Genomic DNA, 10,605 nt, shown 5'->3' with positions numbered 1-10,605 from the left:
AACAAAAGAATGACTTTCTTCAAAATTTAATTTCTTCTGTGTCCGTCTTCTATAGGCATTCTCGACAGTACCACGATGCATGCGTGTGAGAGAGTAATGGGTGAAATATCTAAACAATAGCATAAGGCAGTTGTTAACATCTTGTAACATTTCAATAAAAAAATAAAGTTTGTTGCTGAACAAGTTTTGTTTGGTAAGAGAAGTAAAAGAGCTGAGTATATTAAGCAGTGCCTGCAATAAGCAGGGTCCTCACTCAGTGGTGACAAAAGTCTGAATGGAGTTATGCCCACCATAGTAAAACCACACCCACCACATTTTGACAAGCTGTTTAAAAGGGATGCTAGTGACTTCTTATCTAGACAGAATATTAAGTTCCAAACGTAAGTTTGGGAGGAGCCTGATCAATCATTCCTGTCTGTCATCATTACGAGCCAACATAAGCAGCTCTCATAGCACCGTTCCAGGGTCAGTTGTTCAGGCATCCTTCCACCTTCCCATTTCCTCCTGTATTTCAGTTTTTCTCCCTCTGTGTAGTACCGTAATGGGGGGTTGAACTTGTTGCTCAAGTCGAGCCTCGTGTTTGAGCCTCCATTAAAGAGAGCAAGTCAAGTTCGTTTACCATTAACCATCAGAACTGGATGGGCAGGCGAGCCTGTGAAATACAATCAGTGGTTTTATACAATGGCATATTAGTGCCACATTAAAAATAAAAAATAAATGGTTTTCTTTGCGTTCAAAAAGTATATCCTTGTAGAGTCATAAAGTTATGGTTGAACCACTGATATCACATGGATGGACTATTTCATTGATGTCCTTTCTGGGCCTTGGAATGGCATCTGGCATCTGGAATGACATCCAGGTAAGTAATTATTGACAGAATTTTCATGTTTGGTTGAACGAACCCTCCTGAAGGATTTTTTTTTTCTCTTTTTTTTCAGCAGTTTGTCCTGTAGGGATGAATCAATGAAAAGTGATGGCATCTGTGAATCAGAGCCAAAGGGTGATGGCATCTATTTCAGAGCAGCTTCTGGCTGCGGTGGATGATCTAGGCACAGATCAACTGAAGAGGTTTAAATGGCGCTTAAAGAATCATTACAGTTTTTCAGCCACTGATCTGGAGAAGGCAGATGCACCTGACACAGTGGATCTGATGACAAAGCGTTTTGGACCAGAAGAAGCTGTGAAGATCTCGGTGGACATCCTGAGGAAGATGAACCAGAACCATGTGGCTGAAGAGTTAGAGAAGAATCTCAAGCAAGGTAACATGTTACAGTGAAACTGAAATTTAACTGTGCCATGAAAATACAAATAAATTTAAACTAAAGAATAGATTTTTCAAATTATAAAAGGTCCTTTTAATTTATCAAATATAATCCTTTCTATAATTGGTGTTTGACAGAATGAACGTTTCGAGAATAAATGTAATGTTGGCTATGAGCTGAAGCTTTTGATGTGCTTGTGTGGTTTAATGTCACTATACTTTAATTCTGAAATGGTTCTCTCTCTCACAGCTCAGGCTGATATCAGTATTGAGGATCCTGCCCCTGTTGGAGCCAAATTAAAACCGATCAAAGGTAAATACTGATCTCTGTCTGGTTTTCTTCTTATTGTAGTCATATGGACTCCTTGGGTATTTTGCAGAGAAAGTAAAAATGCAAGCAACAATTGCAGGACAAAACACAAAAAACAGTCAAAGGGTACATTTTTATTTTAAATTTGGAAAATAAATAAGCTTTCCACTGATATGTGGTTTGTTAGGATAGGACAATATTTGATTAGAAAATCGGGAATATGAGGGTGCAAAAAGACTCTAAGTAATGAGAAAACCACTTATAAAGTTGTCCAAAGTAAGTCCTTAGCAGTGCATATTACTAATCAATATATATATATACCTATACAAGGTATTTTTGTCTAGTGCTACAAATATATCCTCATTCCCTACTTATGACTGGTTTTTGTGGTCCAGGGCCACATATAGGACATTATAAAATATATATAGGATATTAAGACATTATATAAGAAGTGGTTTAAAAAACATAATTAGACTGACATATAATACAATTGTTTACGCAAAGTAATCCAGTCTACTGAAGTGATATCAATGTATGATGAACAGAGCAACCATTGATCAGCCTATGCATACAGACTCCAGATCACACTGATAACTAAATTAAAGTATTCTTGTGTTATAATGATTTGGGCTCTGTAAAAAGCAGACATTTTTCAAAATATATGCCTTTGAATTTTGTCTTGGCAAATTTCTGCATGGAGCAGCTCAAAAAGATCTCAGACAGAGGTAAAGTCCTGAAGATTAATCTGCTCTCAGAAACCAGTACATTCTCACATAATGGAGATCATTAAACTAGAAATGTCTTAGGAATTGATGGGATTATTTTCTCTTGATATGAGAATCACACTCATAATGTCTGTTCATTTACACAGTCACATTCATCAGCATTGTTCCCAGGACCAGGAACGACTTCCTACAATGTAAGAACCACAAGCAGAAAATCTCACTGCATGTCCATGCTCTTCCTGTAGAAAGATAAAGAAGACTTTTTGTAATTGATGATGTAAATGATATATCTGTTTATCTGTACTGAGACATTGATGATATACTGAACTGAGGTCTACCACATGAAAAGATCAAACAGATTCATAATTCCTGATTCTGATGTGTTTTATCTCCTTCAGATTCCCATCATCTCACTCTGGATCTGAACACCGTGAATAAAAACCTTCGTCTGTCTGAGAGCAACAGAGTGATTACTCATACTTGCACAGTCCAGCTGTATCCTGAGCATCCAGACAGATTTGAGATTTTGTGCCAGGTGTTGTGCAGAGAGAGTATGTGTGGACGCAGTTACTGGGAGCTGCAGTGGAGTGGATTTAGTGTATTTATATCAGTGTCATATAAGAGCATCGAAAGGGAGCGATCGGGTGATGAGTGTTTGTTTGGACGTAATGATCAGTCGTGGAGTTTGTCATGTTTTCCCTCTAAATACTCATTCTGTCACAATAAGATAGAAACTGGTCTCCCTGTGAGACCCATCAGCAGTAGAATAGGAGTTTATGTGGATCACAGTGCAGGAATACTGTCATACTACAGCATCTCGGACACAATGAGCCTCATCCACACAGTCCAGACCACATTCACTCAGCCGCTCTATCCTGGGATTTATGTTTGTCCTGGATCGTCAGTGAAACTGTGTTGATGAATCAGAATAGATGGACGAGATTCTACCCATAATCCATTGAGCTGCTTGATAAGTCAGTTACAGTGAGATGTTGTTAGGTCTCTTCTAAACATTAATACTGCAGCTGAACTTCTGTCAGTGAAAAAACATTTTAACACAGAATTAAAGTGTGTAATAAATCCTCATATAGACAGTAAGGTTAGTGTGTGATTCCTGCTGAGTGAATATGTGTTTCTGTGCTTTTCTGAACCTGCATTTATGTTGATGAAATCACCTCCCTTCTGAGGGATTTTAAAATGCATCCTCGAGCGGTCACTATGGGGAACACCTTCAGCTGTGTCTGAAGCACATGTGTAAACACGACAACAACATTGGACATCACAATCAGCACGACTTTAGTATAAAAGGGCACAGAGAGAATACGTCATTTTTTTTTCATCTTCACTCTATAAGAGTGTCTATATGAGTGTGATTGTACTCCCTTCATTACTGAAGACCCTGTTATTAGGGGCTTTCGCACCAGCTAGTTCTAGGAACTAGCCAGCAGTGTGGTTCCTAGAGAACCAGTTTCTCCCTGTGGATGTTTTCTTGGTTGCATTCACACAACGGCAGCAGGAACTTTGAAGTGGCCAACAGCAAAGTCTTTATACGTGGCATTAACACATGTCAACAAACGGTGAATGGAGGATGCCATAATCGGAGAAAAGAATCTGTTACCGTTTATATTTTTTACAATGGTAATGATATATAGCCTATTTGTGGAAGAAATCCGTTGCCTAGTGGTCCAAAGTCTACTTTTCAGAAGAGAGCAAGTTTTGGATTTCATTTGGAAACCAAGGTCCTAGAGTCTGGAGGAAGGGTGGAGTAGCTTGAACATTTGTCATCATCAATGTCATCTGCTGGTGTTGGTCCATTGTGTTTTTTGAAAACCAAAGTCACTGTACCCGTTTACCAAGAAATCTTGGAGCACTTCATGCTTCCTTCTGCTGACCAGCTTTTTGGAGATGCTGATTTCATTTTCCAGCAGGATTTTGGCACCTGCCCACACTGCCAAAAGCACCAAAAGCTGGATAAATGACCATGATGTTGGTGTGCTTGACTGGCCAGCAAACTCACCAGACCTGAACCCCACAGAGAATCTATGGGCTATTGTCAAGAGGATGAGAACAAGAGACCAAAAAATGCAGATGAGCTGAAGGCCACTGTCAAAGCAACCTGGGCTTCCATACCACCTCAGCAGTGCACAACTGATCACCTCCATGCCACGCTGAATTGAAGCAGTAATTAAAGCAAAAGAAGCCCCTACCAAGTACACTGTAAAAAGTTTAACTATTATTTACTCAATTTTTTTGGTGAAACATTTTTACACTCAAAAAAATTGAGTAAATTTTAAAGCTGTGAAATCAATGAAATATACTGTTTAAATTGAGTAATTGTCAGTAAAAAAAAATAAGTAAATCTGAATAACTGAATTACTTTATATGAAAATAAAATTAATTAGATATAATCAAAATTATAAAACACCACAACTGTAATTCTATGTAAAATAAACAAAAAATATTGAGTAGATATAATTGAAATATTGGATGAAATTTAACCAAAAAAATGTGCTACGTTTACTACATGTAAAAGTGAATTTAACTTAATATTGGACTATAAATTATCAAAATGTTGCATTCACTTTTTTTTTTTACACTATTTACCCTTTATAATTAATATAATAAAACCAAATAAAGAAAGAAACACATTTTTTTATTGAAAATTTATTTGTCAATTAAACATAAGACAAAGTCTAAAATCAACCTTTGAAACATCTTATCCATTTTAATATTCCAGTAAATTGCAAAAATTAAAACTGTAAAGTAGCCATAAGGGAAATGATTAAAACTTATGAAACATTTCATCCATCTTAGTATTCAAGTAGATTACATGTAAAATACGATAGCCATAAGAGAAATGACATCTTACTTTGTTCCTGGTGCATACCAGCCATTTGCAGTCACACTCAACATTAAACCATAAAAAAAATAAAAGCAACACTTACATCAATATTAAAGGGATAGTTCACCCAAAAAGATGATGTTGTCATAATGTACTCGCCCCCCCCCCCCCCGGGTTGTCCCAAATCTGTACGAATTTCTTTCTTGTGTTGAACACAAAATATATTTTAATGAATGTTGGTTAACAGATGAAAGTTGCCATTGACTTCCATGGTAGGAAAAAAAAAAGTATACTATGCAAAGTCAATGGCAACCTTTAACTGCGTTAACCAACACTCTTTAATACTTGGCTGAATGTCACGTCACTTCACTTAAAATATCTTTTGTGTTCAACAGAAGAAAGAAACTCGTACAGGTTTGGGACAAATTGAGGGAGAGTAAATTATGACAAAATCATCTTTTTGGGTGAACTATCCCTTCAACAGAATTAATCCGATAACAGAAACACTTCCATCAGGAATACCCATTCTGTGGATGATCATGAACCACTACTATGCAAGAAGATATTTTTTAACCTCTGAACATTAACAGAGTTTTGGAGGATCCAGCTCAAGAAACAGTTTTTGGAACAACTTAAGTGAGTACAGGTCCTTCTCAAAAAATTAGCATATTGTGATGAAGTTCATTATTTTCCGTAATGTAAAGATAAAAATTAAACTTTCATATATTTTTAGATTCATTGCACACCAACTGAAATATTTCAGGTCTATTATTGTTTGAAAACTGATGATTTTGGCATACAGCTCATGAAAACCCAAAATTCCTATCTCAAAAATGAGCATATATGAAAAGGTTCTCTAAACAAGCTATAACCTATCTCTGATCAGCTATTAACTCTAAACACCTGCAAAAGATTCCTGAGGCCTTTTAAAAACTCCCAGCCTGGTTCATTACTCAAAACGGCAATCATGGGTAAAGACTGCCGACCTGACTGCTGTCCAGAAGGCCATCATTGATACCCTCAAGCGAGAGGACCCAGAAAGAAATTTCTGAACGAATAGGCTGTTCGTCAGAGTGCTGTATCAAGGCACCTCAGTGGGAAGTCTGTGGGAAGGAAAAAGTGTGGCAAGAAAACGCTGCACAACGAGAAGAAGTGACCGGACCCTGAGGAAGATTGTGGAGAAGGACCGATTCCAGACCTTGGGGGACCTGCAGAGCAGTGGACTGAGTCTGGAGTAGAAACATCCAGAGCCACCGTGCACAGGCGTGTGCAGGAAATGGGCTACAGAGAAGCAGCACTGGACTGTTGCTCAGTGGTCCTAAGTACTTTTTTGGATGAAAGCCAATTTTGCATGTCATTAGGAAATCAAGGTGTCAGAGTCTGGAGGAAGACTGGGGAGAAGGAAATTCCAAAATGCCTGGAAATCCAGTGTCAAGTACCCACAGTCAGTGATGGTCTGGGGTGCCATGTCAGCTGCTGGTGTTGGTCCACTGTGTTTAATCAAGGGCAGGGTCAATGCAGCTAGCTATCAGGAGATTTTGGACCACTTCATGCTTCCATCTGCTGAAAAGCTTTATGGAGATGAAGATTTCGTTTTCAGCACGACCTGGCACCTGCTCACAGTGCCAAAACCACTGGTAAATGGTTTACTTGACCATGGTATTACTGTGCTCAATTGGCCTGCCAACTCTCCTGACCTGAACCCCATAGTGAATCTGTGGGATATTGTGAAGAGAAAGTTGAGAGACGCAAGATCCAACACTCTGGATGAGCTTAAGGCCGCTATCAAGGCACCTGGGCCTCCATAACACCTCAGCAGTGCCACAGGCTAATTGCCTCCATGCCACGCCACACTGAAGCAGTCATTTCTGCAGGATTCCCGACCAAGTATTGAGTGCATAACTGAACATAATTATTTGAAGGTTGACTTTTTTTTGTATTAAAACACTTTTCTTTATTGGTCAGATGAAATAAGCTATTTTTTTGAGATAGGAGTTTGGGGTTTTCATGAGCTGTATGCCAAAAGCATCAGTATTTAAACAATAAAAGACCTGAAATATTTCAGTTGGTTGTGTAATGAATCTAAATATATGAAAGTTTAATTTTTATCATTACATTAAGGAAAATAATGAACTTTATTCACAATATGCTAATTTTTGGAGAAGGACCTGTATTTGTGGGTCTTGGGATATCTCAAATCCAATGTGACTCCTGAAAGATGGCAGCAGGCTCTGCTGTGATTCCCAAGATTACATCGCTGACTGCCCCATCATTGTCCGAAGGATGTAGATTTTTATGACCTCCTCTGCCAACTCTGCTTGTACGAAGATGGGTAGATCAGCTGAACCCTACAGGCAAATTTTAAAGATAACTGGTTAGAGCTAACACTCAAACCTGAATGTTACAAGAAAGTGACAAATACACAAAACAAATAGCACCTGAAGAAGCAAACATTCTGTTGGACCATATGATAGGTAAAATCTCAAACAAAGTTTACTAGGGGGAGGAGTTGCAAAAATTAACAGCATTCTTCTTAACAACAAGACAGGTTAATTTTCTACATAGGGACATTTATTTTTTAACAATAACCCTAAAAGAAAAATGAAAAGAGACCAACTGCGAGCTTCTATGCTGTAAATCAATGCTATAGGCTTTTATTGAGGAAATAATGTAAGTTGCTTTGGAAAAAAGCGTCTGCCAAATGCATAAATGTAAACATATTAACTGACTAAAAATACAACAGTTTATTTTATCTAAAATGTACAGTTATATTTTATTTTTTCCACTAAAACAATTTAGTATTTGACTAACAAATTGTTCATTTATAATACACATAATATATTTGTGAAATTTCTATCAAACTATTTACGGATGGAAAATTAAACTGATCTGTTTCAGGGAACAAAAATATTACTTAATTCAAATCAAAATGAATATATTTAAACACACTCTTAAGAAATTTAGTAAGTTCACTCAATTAAAACAACGTACCCCTCACCCAGCCTCGGCTGTCCTTCAATACCCACCAGGTCTGGATTTGTTACATTAAAAAGCTTAATGTTTTCAAACTTTTGACCGATATTGTATGTCATAAGTTTCAGTGACCTAGAATGATTTTACAACGGAGCATATAGTGGGAGCTGATTAAAACACACCAGTCTATGTTATGTCCACGCCATTTTAAATACTTTTGCATGGCGTATTTGTAGTGGTGATTTAAGAGCTCATACCTGAGTTCATGTAGTAATTATGATGTTTTACAAAAACGTGACAGCTTTTTACAAGACAGAATGTTGTCATTTGAAAGTTCATAAATGATGTGTTCCCTTTTGACAAGCCACTGACCCCAAAGGGGAACCTGTACAAAATCGTTTTCCATTGGGCATGTATAGTTGCTGGACCACGGTTACACTTATCGTTAGACTTTCAAATGGCGGTTGAAATAAACGGTGATCCAAATAGTACGAACGTTAACCCACTCCAAAAAAAAAAAAAAAAACTAACATACATATGGCTGCCCCACTAACTAACTTAGAAAACTACACTGTTATGTACACGTACACACGGTCAATGTTTAATCAACTTTTGAATACATTATTGCAAATATACATAGTTATAAAATGACTACGTTACTTACAGGAAATTCGAGTGATGCTGTTCACGTCGTAGCTGAGAAAAGCAGTCCTTCAGTGACAGGTGAAACTTGTTAAACTTCTTAAGATGACGCAAAATACAAACACAATTATTAGGAAATCCTTAATAATTAACTTCTGAATTAAACATTACAAACATAATTAGTATTAACTAGCTGGATAAATTACATAACGTACCACAATATGAGAGGAGTGCGGGCCTTGCCGTTGCTGAGGAAAGCCGTCCTTCAGGTGACTTCGATTAAGCTACGAAACTTGTTGAATATGACGTAAAATACAAAGACAATTGTTAGAAAATGCTTAATAATTATTAACTTTTTAATAAAGTGTTACAAACGTAAGTAGGATTAGCTGACTAACGTTACTTACCAGGAGTTGTGAGGTGTATGGCTAGTCGACGTCGCTGCTGAGGAAAGCAGATTTTTTTTTTCCTGCGGAGCTGCACACGTGATCACTTTAGCCGCGAAATTTACTCAATTTATTTAAACTTTCATTTATTAAGCTGGAACTTTATTTAGGAAAATTGGTTGGAAATACTTAATAATTTTAGTTTCTAAAACAGATCAGTACAAGTAAATAATTATCAAATATTTCTATTAGAATTCACCAGAAATATTGAAGGTATATTAAAAATATAATTAGTTAGTTAAATACTTATTTATTTTCATTACATAAACTTAAATAATATATGTAAATTTTAGAGAAATTATTTGTTGGATTTTTAATTATTATTTTTAATCTGACCCACTCAAAATATCACTTAAATGATTTCAAAAGATTTTATTAAGTTAATATAGCTCTTTATTTTTGTGAAATTTACTAAGCCACTGAATTATTTTTTACAGTGTATTGAGTTCAGTAAATTAACATACTTTCCAGTAGGCCAACAGTTCACTTTAAAATTTTTTATTTTTTTTTACCTGATTATCTGCTGTTAAAAGCCAGAGTAAAATTTTAATTGTATTTATTATTACACTATTACATAGAGTAATAATAATACTACTGTGGTTGTGGGGAGTTTTTTTTTAATAAACAGTTCCAGATTCAGTCACCAGATGGCAGCACTTGAACGCTTCACTATGTCCCTTACAGTATTTTAACTGGAAGCACACTATGACTGAATCAATACACCAAAGCATACATTTATTGTGATAATGTGCCAGAAACATATACAGTTTCTTTGGAACTGTGTTAATATCCTTCTTGTTGTCACACAAATTGCAGGTGTGGTGTAAAACGTTATGCATAACTGCATAAACGTCATAATATTTTCATTTGTGAACTCACTAAAGCTAATGTGGAAAAACATCTCTCATCAGCCCAAATGAACCAAAATGCTATTCTCTGCTTTCTTAATTGTCTAAAATGTATCAGTCACAACCAGGGCCATCCTTTCTCCAGAAACTGTCCATATATTCTCCTTTCAATATGCAAATAGGAAAGAAAGAGAAAGAGAAAAAGAGAGGGAAATAACCCGCTGTGCAATTGCCCATCTCAGTCCTGTGAGGGCAACATTGTATTACACAAAAGAACAAAAGATCAAGGTTTCTTATTCAGTGAGAGCAGTTTAAAAGGAAATAGGCCAAATATGTGTACCTATAATTCAATTTCTCAGCATACATAATATAAGTAATTTTAGCAGTTCAAGGTGTTTTGCTTGTGCATATGGAGTGAATAATAAGAGGAAATTTACCGTCATTTGTGTGAGCCATTTGGCCCAAAATAGAGCTCTCTGGACATCTTCACAAAATAAGATACTAAAATGAGATGAGTGTAGTGAATAAGAGGGATTTTATTCTAAAATAAAACCAAAT

At 36.4% G+C, this 10,605-nt stretch overlaps 1 protein-coding gene across 1 annotated transcript; it reads left to right on the top strand.

Annotated features, from left to right (window-relative positions):
• The first annotated feature begins 912 nt into the window (after nt 1-912).
• Nucleotides 913-3,390, top strand: LOC113071773 (tripartite motif-containing protein 16-like). Its single transcript, XM_026245076.1, has 4 exons — nt 913-1,259; nt 1,512-1,574; nt 2,443-2,490; nt 2,695-3,390. The coding sequence occupies exons 1-4, from the start codon at nt 974-976 to the stop codon at nt 3,213-3,215; spliced, it is 918 nt and encodes a 305-aa protein (XP_026100861.1). The 5' UTR covers nt 913-973; the 3' UTR covers nt 3,216-3,390.
• Nucleotides 3,391-10,605: the final 7,215 nt, after the last annotated feature.

This window comes from Carassius auratus, unplaced genomic scaffold (assembly GCF_003368295.1).
Source record: "Carassius auratus strain Wakin unplaced genomic scaffold, ASM336829v1 scaf_tig00008094, whole genome shotgun sequence".
Lineage (NCBI taxonomy): Eukaryota > Metazoa > Chordata > Actinopteri > Cypriniformes > Cyprinidae > Carassius > Carassius auratus.
This window is presented reverse-complemented; position numbering and strand designations above follow the sequence as displayed.